The 20,464-nt window shown below is 39.4% G+C and overlaps 8 protein-coding genes across 11 annotated transcripts in view; 4 read left to right on the forward strand and 4 right to left on the reverse strand.

Annotated features, from left to right (window-relative positions):
- Window positions 1–2,089: 2,089 nt before the first annotated feature.
- On the forward strand, window positions 2,090–5,714 carry LOC130702278 (ubiquinone biosynthesis protein COQ9, mitochondrial-like). Its single transcript, XM_057523939.2, has 7 exons — window positions 2,090–2,201; window positions 4,508–4,717; window positions 4,798–4,948; window positions 5,013–5,208; window positions 5,267–5,392; window positions 5,457–5,528; window positions 5,599–5,714. The coding sequence occupies exons 1-7, from the start codon at window positions 2,132–2,134 to the stop codon at window positions 5,641–5,643; spliced, it is 870 nt and encodes a 289-aa protein (XP_057379922.1). The 5' UTR covers window positions 2,090–2,131; the 3' UTR covers window positions 5,644–5,714.
- On the forward strand, window positions 2,208–4,362 carry LOC130702274 (glomulin-like). The gene has a single exon (XM_057523934.2). The coding sequence runs from the start codon at window positions 2,467–2,469 to the stop codon at window positions 4,255–4,257; it is 1,791 nt and encodes a 596-aa protein (XP_057379917.1). The 5' UTR covers window positions 2,208–2,466; the 3' UTR covers window positions 4,258–4,362.
- Window positions 5,715–7,368: 1,654 nt separating the features above from the next.
- Window positions 7,369–8,829, reverse strand: LOC130702279 (homeobox protein lin-39-like). The gene is made up of 4 exons (XM_057523940.2): window positions 8,362–8,829; window positions 7,865–8,167; window positions 7,677–7,740; window positions 7,369–7,604 (listed from the first exon to the last, which is right to left on the reverse strand). Exons 1-4 carry the CDS (start codon window positions 8,695–8,697, stop codon window positions 7,459–7,461), a joined length of 849 nt encoding a protein of 282 aa, XP_057379923.1. The 5' UTR covers window positions 8,698–8,829; the 3' UTR covers window positions 7,369–7,458.
- A 451-nt stretch (window positions 8,830–9,280) lies between these two features.
- On the reverse strand, window positions 9,281–11,189 carry LOC130702276 (spermatogenesis-defective protein 39 homolog). 2 transcript variants are annotated; one of them, XM_057523937.1, is made up of 6 exons: window positions 11,030–11,189; window positions 10,706–10,939; window positions 9,884–10,633; window positions 9,638–9,814; window positions 9,480–9,581; window positions 9,281–9,414 (listed from the first exon to the last, which is right to left on the reverse strand). In XM_057523937.1, exons 1-6 carry the CDS (start codon window positions 11,102–11,104, stop codon window positions 9,394–9,396), a joined length of 1,359 nt encoding a protein of 452 aa, XP_057379920.1. In that variant the 5' UTR covers window positions 11,105–11,189; the 3' UTR covers window positions 9,281–9,393. The 2 variants fall into 2 exon arrangements, with proteins under 2 accessions (XP_057379920.1, XP_057379919.1); XM_057523936.2 differs by lacking the exon at window positions 9,281–9,414 and having other exon boundaries at window positions 9,450–9,581.
- A 992-nt stretch (window positions 11,190–12,181) lies between these two features.
- On the forward strand, window positions 12,182–16,641 carry LOC130702272 (ribosome quality control complex subunit NEMF-like). The gene is made up of 15 exons (XM_057523932.2): window positions 12,182–12,363; window positions 12,457–12,628; window positions 12,687–12,889; window positions 12,976–13,112; window positions 13,177–13,337; window positions 13,637–13,840; window positions 13,942–14,228; window positions 14,316–14,406; window positions 14,469–14,863; window positions 14,943–15,137; window positions 15,199–15,332; window positions 15,400–15,788; window positions 15,877–16,077; window positions 16,140–16,300; window positions 16,373–16,641. The coding sequence occupies exons 1-15, from the start codon at window positions 12,305–12,307 to the stop codon at window positions 16,569–16,571; spliced, it is 2,988 nt and encodes a 995-aa protein (XP_057379915.1). The 5' UTR covers window positions 12,182–12,304; the 3' UTR covers window positions 16,572–16,641.
- Window positions 16,642–16,675: 34 nt separating this feature from the next.
- Window positions 16,676–17,706, reverse strand: LOC130702280 (N-alpha-acetyltransferase 80-like). Of its 2 annotated transcripts, none has more exons than XM_057523942.2 (4): window positions 17,404–17,706; window positions 17,189–17,352; window positions 16,931–17,130; window positions 16,676–16,865 (listed from the first exon to the last, which is right to left on the reverse strand). In XM_057523942.2, the coding sequence occupies exons 1-4, from the start codon at window positions 17,508–17,510 to the stop codon at window positions 16,695–16,697; spliced, it is 642 nt and encodes a 213-aa protein (XP_057379925.1). In that variant the 5' UTR covers window positions 17,511–17,706; the 3' UTR covers window positions 16,676–16,694. The 2 variants fall into 2 exon arrangements, with proteins under 2 accessions (XP_057379925.1, XP_057379927.1); XM_057523944.2 differs by having other exon boundaries at window positions 17,189–17,334; window positions 17,404–17,699.
- A 1,226-nt stretch (window positions 17,707–18,932) lies between these two features.
- LOC130702281 (vesicle transport protein SFT2B-like) lies at window positions 18,933–20,019 on the reverse strand. The gene is made up of 4 exons (XM_057523948.2): window positions 19,796–20,019; window positions 19,555–19,727; window positions 19,363–19,480; window positions 18,933–19,298 (listed from the first exon to the last, which is right to left on the reverse strand). The coding sequence occupies exons 1-4, from the start codon at window positions 19,865–19,867 to the stop codon at window positions 19,170–19,172; spliced, it is 492 nt and encodes a 163-aa protein (XP_057379931.1). The 5' UTR covers window positions 19,868–20,019; the 3' UTR covers window positions 18,933–19,169.
- A 107-nt stretch (window positions 20,020–20,126) lies between these two features.
- LOC130702273 (probable ribonuclease ZC3H12C) overlaps window positions 20,127–20,464 on the forward strand; it is a 29,107-nt gene continuing 28,769 nt past the window's right edge. Inside the window, exon 1 of one of the 2 annotated variants that reach the window (XM_059495675.1) lies at window positions 20,127–20,252. The gene's annotated coding sequence lies outside the window, so the exon portion shown is untranslated. The remainder of the gene's footprint in view (window positions 20,253–20,464) is intronic. The other variant, XM_059495676.1, reaches the window with a different exon arrangement.

Below are 20,464 nucleotides of genomic sequence, written 5' to 3' on the forward strand. Positions count from 1 at the left end.
CGCATAATCACAAACACCAGAGTTTATTCTAATAGAGAAACCGTCCTTCTTTTTTTTTCCATTACGTTAACGAAAAAATAAAAAAAGTTGAACATTATTGGAATTGCAACGGCGTAACGAGTTGGAGCAAAAAAAAAAAAAGGAAGTTGGTTAGACACGCAATCAAACTTTTTTTTTCTTTTTGCTCAGGGAGTGCATGTTCAAGATGCAAGTCAGCAACGTGAACGGCAATGAGAAGGCAAAACATAAAAGTCTCTTGCTGCCGAGTGGATGATTTACACAATAAAGTTGCCTCGATTGAAATAGTGTAGGTACACATACGATCACTCAATCCAGCCGTCGCTTTTTCTTTTTGAAAATAGACCGTCAGCTATATTTAAATATATTGCTTATTGCCTTCGTGGGCGGTCCTACTTGTTTGGCACGATTGGTTCAGTTGCCAATGGGGACCTCAATGAAAAAGACGGAAATTAGTAATATTCCCAATTAAAAAGGGCGTTTACGTGCACGCAGAATATCCTGGCTTTTGAAAGTTTTGCTAAATTGGAAATTGTGGTGACCTCCACAGCGTCCATTGGCATCAACTTCAAAGCCCATTTTTTTTTTTTTGTTTCCATGAAATGCAATTATTTATATGCAAGAAATTGGAATCAAAGGCCATCGACCCACTTTGTAATCCACGGTGATTTCATTATCACGATCATTTTCTATACGTTTGTCCTTTATCTGTGCGGGAGTGAGGCGTACCAACCGCAGTGAGCACTCAGACAAAACAGTCCTGGAGATCAAAAACTCGCGATTGGAGCATAGAAGAAAGAGGTCACTAAATATATTACGTCAACATACGGACAAAGTGAGTTGTTATTCGCTTTCGCAATCTTATAACGGATTTGATTTCAAACGGTCCACTGAATGTATACAGACGTGAGCAGAATTAAAGACTTTCTTAAGGTTTGTTTCAAGTGCATTTTCACGTCGATTATTCTTTCAAATGTTTTGAAATTAACAGTCAAACGAGACTATAGAAAAGGAAATAAAAATTCAATGGCATAAAAATCTGGCAATCACTGTCCCCTAGTTATATGCCCATAAAGATATGAAAGAGAGTGATCGATCGTCTGGAGCATATGGCTTGGGGTGTTACGTGTAAGTGTATAGTCAGTAGTAATATCTACAGCGGAAATGACAAGTTTGGCTAATGTAGTGCACGAAAATTGCATGAAATATTCATGAAGCTGTGCTGGAAAAGAGATGGAGGGACGATGCCATCTCTTTTGTTATGGCAGCTTTTATATTAAAAAAAAAAGAAGCCGTACTGTTTGATGTCTATAATGGGGCAAAAGTCCACGCGTTCACGGAACTTACGGTTGGATGTGAATAAGGGGGGCGGAGGAGGTGGATGGAGGGTGAATTTCTGGCCGACACACACACACTTCATCTAACATGCTTCCTCGCCAGTTAATAAAATCTGGCACCCCCCTCTTGATCCGCTCCCCATCAAATTATTCCCTATTTCACCAGCAAGAAGCGCATCTTTCTTTTATTTTTTTGATGATATATTCACCCCCCCCCTTCTCCGCCCACTTTATGCATCCGGGTACGCCAAAAAAAGCTGAATCAGAGTAGGCATACGGGACTTGATCACTTAAGACTCATTAGTAACGACACTTAACCCTCATAACTATTCAACATTTTTCCTAGGAAGCAAAAGCAAATCGAAAGCAAAAGCAGTCACTTTTAATAACTTGGAGTCATCTCTACTTTCTCCGGTGGTTGCCATATACGTTGAATTGATTGAACTTGCATTCATCGCCATCGTGAGGCTCATCAAAATTTCATTTTGAAGAACTCTTACATCAAATTAATCATGTTTCATATTCCTAGCGTCTTGAAATGGAGCTACTTTTTTGGAATTATTTAATCGATCGTGAGCCGCTGGATTTCCCAACTGTTTCATTTTGTCTCATCTGCTATTCCTTCGGCCCTATTCTCGTCGTTTTCTAGGAGGTAACTCGTAATGTTTTCAAAAAGGTTTGCGTTCACGAACGCGGTAAAAGTGTCTTAACTTTTCAGAAATGTTTATGTCCCTGCAGTGTTTTGAATGCGATGAGCTAAATGTAATGGCCAGTAGATGGCCTTTGCGGTGCACGTGAGGAAAGAAATGGCATCGTTTCTCGCAACGCGATTTTTACAAAATACTCGTAAGTTTCCTTATTATTTCACACAGTCGCGCATTTTCCCATAAAAATTTGCATTGTCGTTGCAAAATTTGAATAGTTAATTCTCCCCAACTTGTATTTACCTACCCCTGCTGTTCTATTGGTATTTTGACATTTGAAATTTGGAAATGAATGGATAGTTTGTTTCAGAAGAAGGTTGATCTTTATTTATCCAGGATCGTGAAGGAATTCGACTGTTGCAAAATTCCAGTGAAACTATTATTGGTTGTCATCTGGAGCTAGAAATATGTCTGCAGATTTGTTCCTTCCCAACATCAGCCGTTGGCTAGAAGAAGGCCAGTACCAGCAGATTAAGAATGTTATTCTTGATCGTACCCACATCCCCAAAGTCCGGGAGCATGGCATGGATATCATTCTTGGTGTGTGTAACCACCTCAACTCTGAAAAAAGTGTCTGGTCCGCTGAAATGGAAGAGTGCTGTGAATTCTCGTTGCTAATGGTGGCACAGTTATCAAACCCAAAGGAAGTACTGATTGCTCTCCAAGAACAAGTGGCAGAATTTGGATCCAGCTCAAAATTCAAAATTCTCCTTTTGCCATTTCAAGCCGTCCTGCTACGATTACCTGACAAACAGAGCAACATACTTAACATGGTTTTGGAGACCATTGGTGAACATGTTAGCTCATTACCACTTCCTAGTCCAGGATATTGCTTTGAAGGAAGAGAAAGAATTCTTCTAGACACTGATCCAAAAGTACAATGCATTTCAGACATTTATGAAGCTCTAGCAGAGTTCTATGCTCCATTTGTTAAACAAATGTCTCTAAATCGCGTTCAAACTAAGTTGGACGACGAAACCTGCTTACGAGAACGGCGTCGGGTGCTTAAAAAAAACCTGCTTAAAACAATGGAACAACCATTAATCTGCATGGACTTGCATTTCGCCGAAGGAAAGAGCCCCAGTCTGCTGAGAAGAATTGCCGAAAAGCTTGTTCATCATCTCTCGTGCGTCTGCGGAGATTTGTTCTCCTTACCGGAAATCGTTCATCATTTTCAAGGCAAATACAAGTGCCCGTCCTCCTCTTCCTTTGACGACGGTAGTCCTCCACCAACTCTCAAGTCGCTGGGAATGATTTTCTATCTTGTCTATGGTGAACAGCTACCTTGCCCAAGCGTTCCTTCAATCTACAGCCAGGAATTCATTTTCCATACGGTTCTGCAATACGCTGACCTTCTCCTGAGGAGTGAAGAACCACTCGTTGTTCACAAAGGACTGCTTCTAATTCAAGGCTTGTTGAAGCATGTAGGAGACTCGTCCCTCTCTATCGACTGCCTTGATCATCCCATCCATTTTCAGATATTCCAGTCGTTAATTTGGTTGGCCATGTCAGGTGTGAACAGTCGAGAATTCAAGATCCTTTCGGTTGAATTGTGGCGTCCGTACTTAGATAAACTTCATCCCGGCGCCCGCTATCATCTTCTCCAAAGTCTTCTGCCCACATTGGAGCACCCGGGCCTTAGAGGATTGGTGATCAATATTATTAAAGACCAGGTCGCCCTTTGTTTGGACAAAGATTTGCCCTACTTTTTGCAAGATCGCCTTGATGGGTTTCTACCTTTAATCTGGAGGCTACCTCAAGACGTGGAGACGGACCTGTTGGAACACATGGACTCCATCATGAGTGCTTTAAATCTAGCTCGCTTCCTCCTCCTTCGCGACAGGCTGAACGTGAGTGGATTCGCCAAACATTTGCCCCTCTTCGAAGCCCAGTTCACCGAACCACTCGCCAGAGCCCTCAAGCTTTCCCGAGCCCATTATGAACATTATGAACTCGAACTGAGCAAAATTGGGGCTGGTGCCGTGGCCATCTGCAATGTCCTTTTGTCCATGCCAGAAATGTCTCTCGAACAGCGAAAATCAGTGATTGCATCCGCAATCAACTCGTTCGATCTTCTCGAAAGCGTTCTCGCGCGAGTTGTGGAATGTCTTCATTCATTTTCTGGATCTCTTCCGACCTGCGAACGGGACCCGTTAGCGAAAACCGACAACTTAAAAAATGCACAATTCTCTGTTTAAAATGGCTAAACGTTCTTGCGCCAATGGCAAAAAGAACAACGCTTTTGCCTACTGACTGGAGGTGGAATAATACACCCGCTACTCTTGTGGCGTCTTGTCTCACAATGTTGTTTCTTTTTCAACCGTTTCACTATCTCGTACTGATTGAAGAAAAATTGTACGTTATTTTGACTAAGAAAGGTTGTCACTTGCTTCGCGTTTTTTTTTCTAAATCTCATTCCTTTACCTTGTTTTTACCTGGTGTTTATAGGCAGTCTCACCAGAGGCGTGTTCTTCCGGTGGACTCCAGCCGTCCGTTCCCAATCAACGGACGCCTTCACAGATGATTCGGATGCCAAAGAAACTCAGCGTCTCAAAGACGAGGAGACGGAGTACGAAACTGACATTAAATCTAAAATTTTAGATGCTGCCTTAGGTTACGTCGATATTAGCGGATGGAGTAAGGAAGCATTGGCTCAAGGTGCGAAAGAATGAAACTCTTCAGCCTTTTTTTTTTTTTTTTTTTTCAAAACAATCTCATTTTGTCCAATCTGTACTCAGGAGCTGAAAGCTTAGGCTACCCTAGTGTTACGCATGGACTCTTCCCTAAAGGCGGAGTCGAATTAGTCCACCATTTTTATCAACAAGCAAACGATCGTTTATCGTCCGAGCTTCCATCTGATATACAGGAAGCTCATCTCGATCCGTTAAAGTATATTGAGAAATTGGCCCGCAAAGACAAGTCGCTTAATTTGATCGTAATTTTATTGTTTCAGAGCGAAGGATGATCTAAAGATATTACGACTCGCCGTCGAAAAAAGACTAAGGATGAATACGGAACACATATACACTGGTAGATGGACTGAAGCGATGGGTCTGTTGGCTTTCCCAGCAAATGCGCCATCATCTTTGAAATTGCTGGCCAATCTCGTTGATGAAATGTGGTTCCATGCCGGTGATACCTCAGTTGATGTAAGTAGATAATGAAACCAAGTTCTTGACGGGCAATTTCTTAATATTGAAACCGTAGTTTTCATGGTACACCAAGAGAGCCCTGTTGGCAACCGTCTACAAGTCTACGGAGCTGAGCATGATTCAAGATAGAAGTGATGACTTTAAAAGCACCTGGGATTTTTTGGATCGTCGCATCGACGAGGTATGTTAATCACTATTGCTAAGTTCGATAGCATTTGAACTTTATCAAATGTTTCGTTGTTCAGATGGATCACTTGCGTGATTGTCCTAAGAAATTGGAAGAAACAGCGATCGTCATGAAAGGGTTCTATCAAACTGTAAGTTTTGCCTTCGAAGAAAATATCTCAACAGAACAAAAAAAAAATAATCAAATTGTATGTTTTTAAGGCGCTGAATGTGATGGGCGTCCCTGACAAGAGGAAGATGGAATAATTCATTTATCAAGTTCGATATTTTCTCTAGAACAAATACAAATAGCGGCGCGGTGGTGGTTGATATCTAAACTACGGTATATTGGCGTTCATTTGGTCATCTAGCTTCATTTTCGGTGTACGAGCTAAGGTAGGACCCACATTTTTTATTTCCGTAAAACTCTCTGATGCAATAATAAGTAGGTATTGTTGTTGGTAGCCCGCCGATCGCTATCCGTTTTCATTTGGAAGAGGCTTGTTTATGTCTAGGCGTTTGCGGGGCCATAAACATAATATTGCGCCGATGTCATTTTCATATACGGTGAGCCATAACAAATGAAACTTTATTCAGTTTGGGTTTCAATTGTTATTGCCTCTCAGTAGACCTCGCGTGTCGGTTTTCTTAAAGAGGATGTGAAACGTTATTCACCTCAAATAGTAGGACCAAAATTCACCTTAAACTTCATGCGGAACGCGACATAGAAGCGCATTAAATTTTTGCAGTAAGGTCTGGTCTCATGATAACTATGAAGGTCTTGAACGATGCGCTCACCTTCATGTTGGTTATTGTTACCGTCGACATGTCTAGTACAAAGTTTAGCATTAAGGCTAATGTGTACAGAAATTGTGTGGAATCCAGACGACCAGCGCTAGCGATGTTCGGCAGCAACAGATTCTTGTATAAATAAACAACCATATACTTCTTGCTTCTTTGCCAGCTCATCAACGAGCGAGTATAAGCGAGGCCCTGTTCAAGAATATACCCATCATACTCTCTCCCACTTTTGATTATTCTAGCTGACGATGTATCGCAGATACAAGCTTGTGCTTGCGCTTGCTTGTGTGCAAGACCCGGCACGAGCTCTCTAATTTCGGAAACCACATAGCGGGGAGCCCATTAATCCCCTCAGCACTTCGAGCTCGTATAGTCTTAAAGTAAACTGTGAACACCCAGTTCGATTGCCTGCTCTCAACCTTCACCGCATGCTGTAACTAACTGTTATTATTCTCCTGCTGAAAAATCGTCGCTTCTCTACGACGTATGGCCTTTTATATATATACAAAGTCCAAACCTAGCGATATAGCTACCACCCCCGCGTCTCGTTAAATAAACTCAAGCCATAACGACTGCGTGCACAGAACGTGACCAAATTATGTTTGCAACTAAACGTTTTCAAGATGCAGCATTTTAAGAAGTAATTTTTTATCGTTGTTCGTCGACCCTATACGGTTCAGGTGTTTTACGTTGTTGGCAAAATGAATGCGTCTGCGCGTCGTATCATCTTTTCGCAACTGCTTTTTCTCACTCATCGCAAAAATAATAATCATGGAGAGAATGTAAGAAGAATGTGGTCGACGGTGGTATTCTCTCTCAGCCACGTCCGAACAACTGGTGCTGTTGATGAGGCAAAACAAACCACAGAAATAGCCAGATCCCCTACCGGGCTCATGGGGTTCTCGGCTCGTTCTTAGTTTATTTGCTGAGGCTGACACCCATCGACGCAGCTACTAAATTCTCCGCAACTGTAACATCACCACTTATAAACAAAAGAAGAGAACAATCATGAAATTCTCACACAAGCGATTCTCTTTCGCCGCCGAACAATGCAAGACTATTCTGATCATTTGTGTACATCGATGAAACGTCTTTCTATTCCACGCTCTGCGATTCTTCGTTTCAATCAAAATGAGTTTTATTGGGGAGTAAGAGAAAGCCATTCAAAAATATTTATTACTTCACAAAATTGACTAAAATAGAGTAGTTAGTAAATCGAAACAAGATGCGCTTGTTAGATGTGAATCTTTTTTTATATCTGTTTTTCCTTTGCAATTCGTTTTAAGTCTTTTTAAATGTCTGAAACCGCGCTGGATGTGATTTTGGAAGAAGGGCATGTTGAGATGTACTGCCGCTATCGTCCACACAACTGAGGTTTTTAGCAACGTCTGTGTAGTGAGCTAGAGGACTGTTGCATGACACTTCATCTTTGAATCAGAAGTTGAAAACAAAATGTAAAGAAATGTTGCCTTTGAAATGAAATATTTGAAGAGCGTTACTTGTAAGGTGTGGTTCTTTATTGTGACGCCATTTCATTCTTCGATTCTGGAACCAGACTTTTACCTGAAAATGCCCAATTAGTGAAATGTTTTGGATCAGTAATGAGAATAAGTACGTTTAAAGAGCCGTCTGTAAGATCATTTGCAGGCTAGTCAAGAGTGACATTGTTTACAAAGTAGTTTTATACTTGTGCATCGGTGAGCTGGAGGGCAGCTGCCAGCTGTCGGCGATCTGGTTTAGTGATGTATTTCTGAAGTTGAAAACGTTTTTCAAGCCCCTTCCGCTGTAAATTGGAGAAGACGGCACGCGACCAAGACCGCTTTCGCCGACTGTTATTGCTGCCCGTTTGTTGCTGGTCAATCGAGTCTTGTTGTTCCATTTGCCCTTGTCGAATATCTCTCACTTGCTTCTCAACGACCGTGATTTCCTGCCTTTGTGCGACAGATAGGCTGTCTCTTTCGTGGTCACCAGACCAAGCATGCGTTGGCACCTGTTCCAAATATTTGTATGATTAGTTTGAACTTTCAAACTGAATAATTTACGTTGTTGCGGCTTCGGCTCGTTTCTCCTTAACCCGTACTACCATTTGCGGAGTTAGTATTTAAATGGATGTGTTCGAAACAGAACTGCCACGAACCTTCCTCTTTATCGTGTTAACGCATGCTTAAAAGAAACGTAACTAACCTGAGTGATTGAGCGATTGACTCCAATTTGATTGCCGAGAATGCGATCAATGCCAAAAGACAGTTGATGCTGCTTATCCATAATTCTTGATGACATAAAGTTCGCCATGGCCAAAGAGCTTGCTGATGTTGGATGCCAAAAATGATTGGCAGCGGCAGCTTCCAAAACTGCCAGATCTAAGAGTAACAATGATGGGCGTGTAGCGCTAGTTGGGTCCGATATCCATGGCCAGGAAGAGGTTAAAAGGCCCGCTTGCTGCTGTCGTTGTTGTTGATTTGATGTTCCTTCGTAACCGTTCAACTTGAGTAACGTAGAAGACCAAGATACGAAATCCATTATGTGGCTGAACTTGTCGCCTTTCTTATCCGACTTGGTTTACCACGCGTTCTTTGACTCGAGTCACTGCTCGGAGGCAACTGGTTACTTTCTGCCTGACCCCGACAGCAAGACCCACGTGGATACCCCATAGGAGGCACGCTGGCATTCTGCAACATGCGAGTTTCTTATGTCTCATTGGCCCTTCCTGAGAGAGTGTGTACGTTTACACTTAGAAAACGACCCGCTTCTATTGCTGCTTTTCCAGACGTGTTACGTCAGGAAGGGCGGTCCTGTATACGTAAAGGTGACTATTACCAGGAGGAAGAAAGAGCGTCTTATGTTACATCTCTATTATCAAGAACCAGGGCAAAATAATGCAGAATTCAGAATTCGCTGTGTCTCGAAATTTTGATAAAATGAATTGCGACAGTTTGTTCAATACTCTTGTGTCAGTTGGCTAAGTCAAATGAGGTATTGAACACACCCATAACATGAATTTGAGTTTCCAGTTAGCAAATTAGGCAAAAGTACGAAATTTTTTAACTGTATGCGAATAACTATCATGTATGATTTTATAAATAATTAATTGTTTATTTACAAAACAGGAAGGAGGACGAAGTGAGACAATGGCATATGAAAAAAACAAAAGAAACACCACGAGAAAGACAGTCACAAATGAGTAGCGTTTGGTGTCAATTTTGAGCGTAAACCATCCTAGTTTTTCCATCGGGTGCTCTGTCAGAGGAAATGAAATGTTTTAACTTCACTTTTCAAAGATTAAAACATTTCACAGAACTCACCGACACTCTTAATGTGTTATTTATGTAATCAATCTCACTTTGGTCGTCAATAGAATCTCGGTACTGAAGCAAACTTATTCGATCCTTGTTACTAATCAGCACCTGGAAGCAAATTTCTTTAAATAAAAGTCTTCTAATTCAACTCAGTAATGAAATACATCAATGACGATGCGGTGACGTTGGTATTTCTTTGCTAACTGGTAGCGCTTTTCAGATTTTTCAACCAGCAATAGTAACTGATCAAATAGGTTTGGTTTGCCTTTCAAATTTGATGCTACTTCTAAGATCCGTGGAATTGAAAGATTTGCAGATATTTTTGATGCTCCAAACATGCCCTGTGGATGACACAAAAGCAAGTAGAAATTATTTTACAGGCAAAAAAATGACTAACCACTTTAAACTACCTTCACAAGAAGGATTGGAAGTGGATCTTCATTCATCAAGATTCTTCCGATAAACGCGTTCCAAAGGAATTGCCTTTCCGTTAATTTGAAAGTTTTTTTAAGTCCTACAGGGGAAGCCAATAGATTTTCAGGAGCGTCCCAGTTGTGGCGACAACAATATTGCAAAGTGGAAAGTAGCGAAGATCCTACTAAATTTTGAGCTGTAACAGCTTTCCCAATTAATGGCGATGTCCTTGTATCCTCTATTTCAGATTGCGGAAGACGAGCTCTGGTAACAGCAATTGGACCTTGTCTTTCCAATAGTAGGATATGTTCTTCTATAATCTCATATTCAACTTCTATTTGCTTGAAATTTTTTAATTCATTTTTACACAGGTGTTCTAGCGAAGACTGAATATTTTGCTGCCCTTCTCTGAAGCAACTATTGTATAAGTGGACTACAGCTTCTTTAGTTTGTTGCAGTTCATCACATAGGATTGCTGCCTCTTTAAAACACTTTTGCTTTTCCAAGATTGCAATGTACTCACGGGCCGCAACGTATCTTTCCTTCAGAAGAGGAAACAAAACCACTTGATGCAAACTTTTTTGAAGGAAAAGAAGCACTGCACAGATGACATCACCATCACCTAATTTCAGAGCTTCATCTAGCAAGGTTTTCTTGTCACTTAGTTTCTTAAAGCAGCTTAAATCATACGACATTCCAAGAAAAATTGACCTCACCACATCTTTTGGACTAGACATAGTTTCATCCTGCACCACAAAGAAAATTACAAATTAACAAGAAGGAAAGGCAAGGTAATGTATATCAGGCTTTATACTCACATTTATTGTTGAAGAAAGTAGTTTGCAGGTTACTTCACATTGTTTGGTGGGTTGACTTGTATTAAATTTGTAGCTTGAGTTGCTACAAGTGCTAAGTGATGATAGCGAACTGGATAATTTCATATGTGCTTCGCCTCTTGATACCACAGGCTGTCGTGGAATGTTTAGCTGGACCTCCTTTGACAGTTGTGCAGTTTGCAATGGAGTTGCTCCAAAAATGTCGCCGGCATGTTCCTAATGAAGAGTATGATTAGCTGTAAAGTTACGGCTTTCTTTTTATACTGGAAACACTTCCGGAATACACAAAATTTGTACTACTCATACATTTTCTTCAGAGTCAAAGTCAAATCCTTTTGTGGCTGATGATGACCAGTATTTTTCATCTTCTGGTTTATCCATTTCTAACTTTTTTTTGTGTGGTGAATCAACAAACGACACACGAACAATTCTTAGATGGAAATAATTTTACACATATAAACTTCGTGTTCGATAAACTGTATTGTTTTCCTTTTAGTCGTCGTCTGCTAGTTTGACAGTTGACTTAGCCTGCGCATGTGCAACATTAGCGTATAAATATTTTATTATTTCTTTTACTCTCTTCAGGACATTTTATGATTTACCTTCAGAACCTTTTTTATGAATAGGTTTATAAAACAAAAACATTGGTATCGAAGAGGGTTACATATCCCGATGATTAGCTGCCTGCATCCATGAACCGTCTCTCAGGCCATGGGGAGAACTTACGAACAACCTACGTTCTACGATCACCTCTTCTCTACCTCAGTTTTGCGGATCGATCTTTAACGTGTAGTGAACAGTACTACAGATCGTTTTTTTTGTGCCATTTTTAGCCTGGCATGGTTTTTTTTGTGCCATTTCTAGCCCCATTATAGTAGGCATGGCTCTTCTTTTTTCTTCTTTCTTCATTTTTTTTCTTCTTTCTTCATATCCTTCTTCATTCATCGTTCCAGCGTTGTCATTTCCGAAGCAGTTGAAGAATCTTGAGAATCCGTGTGAAGAATCTTGCGTTGTGATGAATCTTGGTGGGTGGGAGGGAGGGTGGTGGGAGGAGTGGGAGGGAGGGCTTGGAAATTTGGAGTTGGCGGGACTTGATCCCGGGGCCGACAGAATACAAAGCGTGGGTGATAACCACTGTGCCAGGACCGCACATCTCAACCAAACTTTGATTTCGGTGTCACCCTTTCAAATAGGCATCTTATGCGTACAATCATTGAGTGAGTTATGGCCCTATAGTATAGTTGCCAGCTGCCACGCTGTTTTCATGGGTTCGAATCTTTGTTAGTACATTATTTATTATTATTGTTTTATTATTAATGTAATTATTATATTATTTATATTATTATATTCTTATTTTCTTTATTATTGTATTATTTATATTATTTTTTTTTGCGTGCCTTGTAGCTTTATAGAGGAGAATAGCACATGGAGCCACCAGGTGGCATGGGTGTACAATAATACTGCAGACGTCACCGTGTGTTAGCGATTTAGTGTCATCTTGCTTTCGCGCGTGTTGGCTTTATTATACCAACAAGTGTAGTTGATGATTATTTGTCATTATTCAAATTTAGTCCATGAAAAATGAAAGCAAGATTTACAACAATCGATATCGTCGCTGCACTTGCGGAAATCAATCTTAGGTTGTCTTGAATCCATCTTAAGTGTTATGACGTTGCTATTCTATGTGCGTTATGCTCCAGAAAGTTCAAATGATTGTTTTTACATTTTTTTAGATTGGTCGGAATGCGAGTGAATCAAATTTATGATGTAGACCATAAAACATATTTAATCAGACTTCATCGTTCTGAAGAAAAAGCCATGTTGCTGTTTGAGTCAGGCATTAGAATTCATACCACAGATTTCCAATGGCCAAAAAATCCAGCTCCTTCAGGCTTTTCTATGAAGGTGATTTAAATTATTTAATTTCACTTTAAAATAATTTTTAACTATTGTGGAGTACTAGCTGAGAAAACACTTGAATAACAAGAGACTTGAAAAGGCACTACAAGTTGGTCAAGACCGAATTATAGATCTTCAGTTTGGAACAGGAGAAGCTGCGTACCATGTTATTATTGAGTTATATGATAGAGGAAACATTGTTTTGTGTGACTATGAATATGTCATTTTGAATATTCTGAGACCTCGTACAGAAGGTGAAGATGTAAGGTTAGTTTTTCTTTTTTTTTTTTAGATAAAGCACTTACAATCTCCACATTATTGAGCATTTTTTTTATGCATGATGAAAATTAAAGATTTCTTGTGAAAGAGAAATATCCCATGGAAGGTACTGCTGCAGAAGATTGTATCACTAATACAGAGGTGTTACAAAGCTGGTTGGTTTCAGCCAAACCTGGTGACAATTTGAAAAAAATTCTTGTTCCAAAGACATGTATTATTATTGCAACTATTTTTTTCTGCTTGAGTAATGCCAAACTAATATTCTATTTTGTTAGCTTACGGACCGGCTCTAATAGAACACGTGCTTTTGGAATTTGGCTTTCCGTCGAATAGCCGAATTGGAACGCAGTTCGATGTTACACGAGACCTTCCTAAGCTGCATTTGGCGTTAAAGTCTGCTGACACTATAATGCAAAATATAGGAAACATTTCCAAGGTACGACGCGTGATGGTTTTTTCACTATAGACATTGTTGTTATTCCTGTAAATTGTTCTGGTTTATCCAACTTTTTAACGGAATATCTAAGGATAATATAAGTCAATGATGGAGGAGTGGGTACACAATTTTTGAGCCTTTAAAAATTGAGGTATCATTTCCTTTAAAACAAGGTAAAGGTTGATAAATGAGCACAAAGAATCCAGTTTTGCAGACACGGCTTTGTATAAGCAAAAATAAAAACAAAAAAGGTCAGGTGCTTTACACGATTAAATTATTATTGTTGTTTTTTAAAATAGGGGATCGTTATTCAGAAGCGTGAAAGCAGGCCATGCCCTTCAGGAGAAACTCAAGATTTTTACACTAACCAAGAGTTTCACCCCATGTTATACAAGCAGCATGAATCACACCCATTTCTTGAGTTGCCTAGCTTTAATCAAGCAGTTGATGAGTTCTTTTCGAAAATGGAAAGCCAAAAGCTGGATCTAAAGGCAGTACAACAGGTAGACCTCAACTTCGTGTTATTTATATATTGTTATTTTCTACTGGGAAATTCGAATTCAAGACGTTGGCATGTATGTCCTTTTTCCAAAAATAATTTCAGGAACGAGAGGCAATGAAAAAACTTGCAAACATTCGTCAGGATCATGAAAAGCGACTAGCTAATCTTCATCAGGTTCAGGAAATCGATGAACGCAAAGCAAGATTAATAGAGATGAACCAGCCGTTGATTGACCACGCGATTCAGGTTGTTCGATCTGCATTGGCCAATCAGGTACCATGGAAAGAAATTGAAGAACTGGTTAGCGAAGCAACTCGTAAAGACGATCCTGTTGCCAAAATTATTAAGAAACTGAAGCTATCCACGAACCACATCACTCTTTTGTTGAGGTTAGAATTTTAAACTTTTAAACATGTTTCCGTTTCTAGTTATAATGTTGGCAGAATCAGTAACATTCTACGTTTATTCCCATAAAGCCATCCGTATGCAGAAGAAGATTCCGATTCTAATTCTAATGAATCGAACAAACCACAACTGGTGGACATTGATTTGGATTTGACAGCTTTTGTAAAAGCCAGACTTGATTATCATAAAATATCAGACTTTTAAAATTTGTTTTGCCATCATAGGCTAATGCTCGCAAATACTTTGGCGACAAGAAAAATGCATCTAAAAAAGAACAAAAGACAATTGAATCATCTCACAAAGCTTTCAAATCTGCTGAAAAGAAAGCGAAACAAACTTTGAAAGAATCAGCAACCATCGCTACTATTCGAAAGGCTCGCAAAGTTCTTTGGTTTGAAAAATTTTACTGGTTTATTAGTTCAGATAATTACCTCGTGGTTGGAGGACGCGATCGTCAGCAAAATGAACTTTTAGTCAAACGCTACCTGAAAGCCGGAGATGTTTACGTTCATGCCGACTTGCACGGAGCATCGAGTATCATTGTCAAAAACTTTTCATCATCCAATCGTATCCCACCGCGTACTCTGCAAGAAGCAGGACTGATGGCAGTTGGTTACAGGTAAGACCAAAGTAAAACTAGATTAAAGTTTTTTTACGCTATGCTAAGAGTTTCTATGTGCCTCTGTTAATTTCTTAAGCGCTGCATGGGAGGCAAAAGTGATGACTACCGCATGGTGGGTTGAGAGCACCCAAGTAAGCAAGACTGCTCCCTCGGGAGAATATTTAACAACTGGCTCTTTCATGATTAGAGGGAAGAAAAATTTTCTTCCCCCTCTACCTATTGTTCTCGGATTCGGACTTCTTTTTCGACTGGAGGAAGGCAGTATTGGAAGGTAACTAATAGGACAGAAACGGCCTTGTCTTTAATAATCTCTAACTCTTCCATTGATAAAGACATTTGAATGACCGCAAACCCAAAGCGCTAGATGACGAAGCACTTGTTCTTGACACGGAATTAGCGGACGAACATGTAACTTGCTCAAGTGACAGTGAAAGTGATCAAGATGAAAAAAAGGATTATGAAAGATGTAAAATTCCTGATAGTGTTTATTTCAATTTTATTCGATAAACATTAATTGAAATTTAATATTACAGCCGTCGAAGAAGCTCGTGCCCTACTAGGCTTGTCGCACGTTACCAACGAAGAGGAGTTGGCTTTCCCTGATACCATTGTCCCCATGAGCACGGCATCTTCAGTTAACCAGAAGACAGTGAAAATTTTAAACGAAGAGGAATCATATACGATTATCGGAGATGTACCAACTGTTAATAAAGCTCAATGGGACGGAAAAGGAAAAGAGGAATCAGGCAAACCAAATCAGCTCTCAAAGAAAGTATTAGACTCGGGTGATCAAGAGAAGGAGGAACAGAAAAGCCAACAGTCTTCCACAAAGCGAGGTCAGAAGGGTAAAATAAAAAAAATGAAAGAAAAATATAAGGATCAAGACGAAGACGAACGGCAACTAAAAATGGAACTTCTGCAGGTATGCGGGCATTTTTTTATTTTATTTTCTGCTAGTTATTACTAGTTAGGAACAAATAACTCATGGTATCTTTGGTAATTTCTCGTAGTCTGCGGGTCCGGCAAGAGACAAGGGAAAGAATAAAAACAAAAAGAAAGGAGGCAAGAACACAGAAGCTAAGAAACAAGTTACGTCCAAAGCTACTGTTACACGCCTGCAAAAAGAAGCAGTTACTGAAGAGGCATATCCCGTAACAAGCGAACAACAGACTCAGCAATCAACTGTGTTGACGGCGGAACAAGTTAAAAATGTAAATGTTTAAACATTCCCTTTTTTCCTCTCTATTTTAACCTGTTCTTATTTATTGCGAAGGATGAAAATGCTGAAGGAGATGTGGTAGAGGATGATGTTGATCAGCCCGCTATCACAGATACTGATATTTTGAATGCGTTGACGGGAATTCCACATTCAGAGGATGAATTGCTTTATGTCATCCCAGTTGTTGCACCATATTCAACTTTAATGCCATACAAGTAAAGATGTCCCTACAATTATTGGTACTCCAACTAGAGATTCTTAATTAATTCGTTCGTTTTTCCATCCAGGTTCAAAGTAAAAATTTTACCAGGACAAACTAAACGAGGAAAGGCTTCCAAGACCGCAATGTCTGTTTTCTTGTTGGATAAAACTGCGAGTAGCAGAGAGAGAGACCTAATTAAGAGCTTGAAAGATCAAGATGTTGGGCGTAATTTCCCTGGACGAGTGAAATTGGCCGTGCCACAATCTCTAAAACCGAAAAAATGAATGGCATGCAAGCTAGGCGTGTTTACACAGAATCTAAGTTCCATAAAATAAACATATGCCATGCAATTGAGATAGCACGTATAAAGCTGGTAAGGTATAGGAAGTAGTATTTAAGCTACAAGTTTATTGATTTAGAGATTTCTTCATGTACACTTTAGTGATGCAAAATGCATTATTGGACTTTGGCAGAGGTGGTGGTTGTGGAACGGTAACTGAAGTTTTTAAATCTTTTTCTTCGTGACATGTGGGTTTATCGGATTTTGTAGGAACTTTATTTTCTTTGATTTGGGACAACTAGATATAGAGGGGTAATTACTATAAGGCCAAGAGTTGAAAACATAAATTTTATATAGCAGTACCGAAGGTTTCGAAGGAGATGGACCTGCGCCATATTGGGATACCGGTTGACAAAATTCATACCCCAGTTTCTGATAGAATTGCTGTTTGTCGTGTGTGGACAGCACTGCTGTTGAAAATCCTAATTTTACTGCAAGTTTCTCACACTCTTCCATCAGCAGTTTACCAAAACCCTTTCCTCTGTTGGCTGGATTTATCAGAACTGCCAAAAGATGTTTGTGATTGAGATTACATACATTCTCCAACTAATGTAATTTTACCAGATTCAATTATACAGCTTCCTGGATCAAAAGGTAACCTTGCAATTTTTGCATGACCTATTACATCACCTTTACCTATGGTTGTGTTACTGACTATTATAAGCGAAATGGGAAGGTTCGGGTTTGAGCTTTCAATAGACCTCATCCTGATAGAATGTGCATTTCTTCAAGATATTTTAGAAACTAACCATATAACATATCTATTGAATCCAAACCTTGCAGTTTTACTCCTGGGCCATTCATCATTCAAGAGCTTTACACAATCTTCTATGGAATCAGGTTTATCGTGGAGGGCCACTATCATAAAATTGTGATTTTCCATGGTGGTAATATGCCCTAAAAATTGTATTTTATAGCCTTTAACAGTTCAGCACGACAGATAACAAAGGAGCTCACAACATTGAATAAGCTGAGGCTTCCTTGTCACAGGAAAGCAAAATGTGCACTAGATCAGCCAAATAGGACAAAAATAACTTTTTAAAAAATCTGTGACAGTCCGAATTAAAAAAAAAAAAAACCAACTAACCACTACAAAAGCAAAACTCCTATCTTAACTTGAAACTCAAAATAAAAAAAAAAACTTTCAATAAAAATTTTATGTAGAATTCAAAAGAACAACTCTAAAAAGGTAAAAACGTTAGAAATAGAGGCGCTGTTAATCACCTTTGGTCACCCATTCGCATTATTTTACTTTATTTAATAGCAAATTTATTTTCTATTTTTGATCCCGCAGCTGTTTTTAATTTTCCTACGTTCAGCCATTTTCAGCGTGATTTGAAATATTTTTAGGCTATTTGTTTATTTACAAGAAATTTCCTAGAAGTGAAAAAAGAAGGTAAATATTTTTTTTAGTAGTTCCGGAACTGCTCGTTAGGAAACTACACCAAAATGAGTCAGACAGGGAATCGGAGTCTGCTGGGAAATTTCCGATCTCTTTATCTCTGTTTTTCCCATATACGGTATTTATATTTTTAAAATGTTTTTCCGAGCAACCAGTTGTTATTTCTCTTGCTGTTCATTTGGTTTATTTTGAATGTTGCCTTTTTAAACTCCTAGGCATTATGCATTTGAAAAATCAAAGATAATCCCGAAGTAAAACTGAAAAAGCTGCCCTACATAGTCCAGATAACTTCTCACTGCTCTAGATCATTATGGGCGTCAGCTCGTCTTCTTATATTCACACTTGTACATTACATGCATTGACACAGGGTCTGCTGTGGGACGCATGAATGCTGTCATTACGGTGTTCCTGCTATCCGTGTCATATTTCTGTGATGTCTACGACGTAGACCATATTCGGCCATATCCTACACGGCAACTGCAGCTATGCAATAGCACCAATAATAATACCACATCTGTGCAGACTCAGCTTAAATGCGTCACTCGCCGGGATTTTCCACACATCAAAATCGTGTGGAATCCCTTAATTTGCAAACGGGAGAATTTGCTGATAGAAGAGTAAAATAGATTTAACTGCTCGACACCTAGAAAATCTTACGCTAAGATTTTTATCTCGTTTTACTGCGTGTCTACTAATGATGGGAGAAAGGTTGCCTTTTGTTAGCCAACTGTGCTAGCCAAAGATAAACTTATAATATTGAAATACAAAAAAAAATTTCACAAATCCGGAAATTTTCACAATGGCACGAACGAGAGTTTGGCAAGTGAGGCAGAATCTTGTTTACCTTTATACTTTTAGTTTTAAAACTTTTAAGATTTATAAAATAAAAGGGGGACGAAGATAAACAATAATATGCACAGTTTATTTGAACATTTTGAGAAAGAGGTGGATGCAAGTCCTGTAAATTGGTCATCCAAAAAGTTTGAAGGATAATGTGATAGAAAGGCACACTTAAACATGAAGACACAAATGATTGGGTCGCAGTTGTTATACACATTGGATTCAGGTGGTAAAAATATTTGTGTAGTAAATGGACGTAGGATATGAAGAGGGTACAATTTTCCTTTCGCTTGGTGGCTTTTATCCCATACAGGCAGAAACAGTTTTCTTCACTACATCTCGGGCGTATGGAATATACGATAGTGAATACCATGTCATGGCCAGAAATTGAATAATGCAGAACAACAGAGCAAGCCCACTCTTTTTCCACTAAAATGCAAAATTTTGATAATGTAATGCATTATCTACTAATCAGTTGTGCAAATATACTTACTAGGAATGCTGATAGAAGAGTAAGAATGAGGCAAACAAATACCAACACTGTCGCCACTACTCGGGTGGGTGAAAACATTTTTTTGCACTGGTTTAAAGGTCCCATCAAGAAACAAGTACTGCAATGGAAGCATGATTTAAAGGCATAGAATTTTAGGACAAATAAAAAATCAAATAGTAGTATGTATATTACCTGACAAGTGCGATGATATTTCCTGTAGTGTAAAATACTGAAAATGCAACAAGTCCTCTGCTACCAAAAAATAGGCAGATAGAACCAATCACAGAGAGGATTATGCCGATTACGAAGCAAGCAACGAATCCTTTAACCCGCGTTCCCCATCCCAAAGAAGATGATTCAACCACCTAGATTGTAAGAAAAATAACTGCTGTGCTGATAACTTCATTTTTTTATTATTCAATCAATGTTTTACCTGTGCCACGAAGCCTCTTTCTTCATCCTCACCATCGTTCCCGCTAAGCGCACGTCTCAGTTTGTCCATCATTCGAAATAAATGATCACAATCTAATAGCTTGCTAACAACACAGTTATACTAAGTTAATATTTTATTAATTGTAACAGTTGGGTAGGGCGTACACTTTGACGTATCACTTCAATATCATTTAGCCAGTCACGGTTTTGGAACCGCAAGTGATGACAGGTGTTGAACGTATCAAGTTTTTTTCACGGTCGACAGATGGCCGACACTGCCACGGTTTTAGTGTCAACAACGTGAACCAAAAGGAAATTGAACGCTGTCCTTTCTTAGTACATAAAGTGTCGGCCAGCAAGCCGAGACTGTGTCAAGTGCGTTCCGGTTGTTTCTCAAGATCGTCACCACGAATCGTGTTCAGTTTTAAGGAATCAGCATTACAGGACACGAGCTAAAGGTAGGTGCAATTCTGTGACTTGTAGAAAGCTCAGGCCTTGTCCAAATCCCCCAAAACTTCGTCAGTCATTTTGTTTGCTGTTTAGCCTTGTTATTATTTACCTCACATCCTAAAAGAGGAACTCTAAGATGGCGAGGCAAGAACAATCGTAGCAACTGGGTGTAGTGTTTTTCCATTACCAGATGTGTTAATTTCCAATGGAGGTAAGATAC

Source organism: Daphnia carinata, chromosome 6 (genome assembly GCF_022539665.2).
Source record: "Daphnia carinata strain CSIRO-1 chromosome 6, CSIRO_AGI_Dcar_HiC_V3, whole genome shotgun sequence".
Taxonomy (NCBI): domain Eukaryota; kingdom Metazoa; phylum Arthropoda; class Branchiopoda; order Diplostraca; family Daphniidae; genus Daphnia; species Daphnia carinata.

What these genes read in the sequence shown, in the direction of transcription:
- LOC130702276 (XM_057523936.2), bottom strand. Translation starts at nt 11,104, where the DNA reads ATGGATAAACCAGAAGATGAAAAATACTGGTCATCATCAGCCACAAAA. An exon ending in ACTTTGACTCTGAAGAAAAT is followed by an intron (nt 10,940 to 11,029) that starts GTATGAGTAGTA and finishes ACTCTTCATTAG; the next exon opens with GAACATGCCGGCGACATTTT. An exon ending in GTCACCGCATCGTCATTGAT is followed by an intron (nt 9,582 to 9,637) that starts GTATTTCATTAC and finishes ATTTGCTTCCAG; the next exon opens with GTGCTGATTAGTAACAAGGA.
- LOC130702272 (XM_057523932.2), top strand. Translation starts at nt 12,305, where the DNA reads ATGAAAGCAAGATTTACAACAATCGATATCGTCGCTGCACTTGCGGAA. An exon ending in ATCTAAAGGCAGTACAACAG is followed by an intron (nt 13,841 to 13,941) that starts GTAGACCTCAAC and finishes AAATAATTTCAG; the next exon opens with GAACGAGAGGCAATGAAAAA. An exon ending in ATTTGGATTTGACAGCTTTT is followed by an intron (nt 14,407 to 14,468) that starts GTAAAAGCCAGA and finishes TTGCCATCATAG; the next exon opens with GCTAATGCTCGCAAATACTT.
- LOC130702279 (XM_057523940.2), bottom strand. Translation starts at nt 8,697, where the DNA reads ATGGATTTCGTATCTTGGTCTTCTACGTTACTCAAGTTGAACGGTTAC. An exon ending in TCCAGCTCACCGATGCACAA is followed by an intron (nt 7,741 to 7,864) that starts GTATAAAACTAC and finishes GGGCATTTTCAG; the next exon opens with GTAAAAGTCTGGTTCCAGAA. An exon ending in TAAAGAACCACACCTTACAA is followed by an intron (nt 7,605 to 7,676) that starts GTAACGCTCTTC and finishes TCTGATTCAAAG; the next exon opens with ATGAAGTGTCATGCAACAGT.
- LOC130702281 (XM_057523948.2), bottom strand. Translation starts at nt 19,867, where the DNA reads ATGATGGACAAACTGAGACGTGCGCTTAGCGGGAACGATGGTGAGGAT. An exon ending in AATATCATCGCACTTGTCAG is followed by an intron (nt 19,481 to 19,554) that starts GTAATATACATA and finishes CTTCCATTGCAG; the next exon opens with TACTTGTTTCTTGATGGGAC. An exon ending in CTCTTCTATCAGCATTCCTA is followed by an intron (nt 19,299 to 19,362) that starts GTAAGTATATTT and finishes TTTGCATTTTAG; the next exon opens with TGGAAAAAGAGTGGGCTTGC.
- LOC130702280 (XM_057523942.2), bottom strand. Translation starts at nt 17,510, where the DNA reads ATGGAAAATCACAATTTTATGATAGTGGCCCTCCACGATAAACCTGAT. An exon ending in CCCAGGAGTAAAACTGCAAG is followed by an intron (nt 17,353 to 17,403) that starts GTTTGGATTCAA and finishes AATATCTTGAAG; the next exon opens with AAATGCACATTCTATCAGGA. An exon ending in AAGCTGTATAATTGAATCTG is followed by an intron (nt 17,131 to 17,188) that starts GTAAAATTACAT and finishes ATCTTTTGGCAG; the next exon opens with TTCTGATAAATCCAGCCAAC.
- LOC130702278 (XM_057523939.2), top strand. Translation starts at nt 2,132, where the DNA reads ATGGCCTTTGCGGTGCACGTGAGGAAAGAAATGGCATCGTTTCTCGCA. An exon ending in TAAGGAAGCATTGGCTCAAG is followed by an intron (nt 4,718 to 4,797) that starts GTGCGAAAGAAT and finishes ATCTGTACTCAG; the next exon opens with GAGCTGAAAGCTTAGGCTAC. An exon ending in TGGATCGTCGCATCGACGAG is followed by an intron (nt 5,393 to 5,456) that starts GTATGTTAATCA and finishes TTCGTTGTTCAG; the next exon opens with ATGGATCACTTGCGTGATTG.
- LOC130702274 (XM_057523934.2), top strand. Translation starts at nt 2,467, where the DNA reads ATGTCTGCAGATTTGTTCCTTCCCAACATCAGCCGTTGGCTAGAAGAA.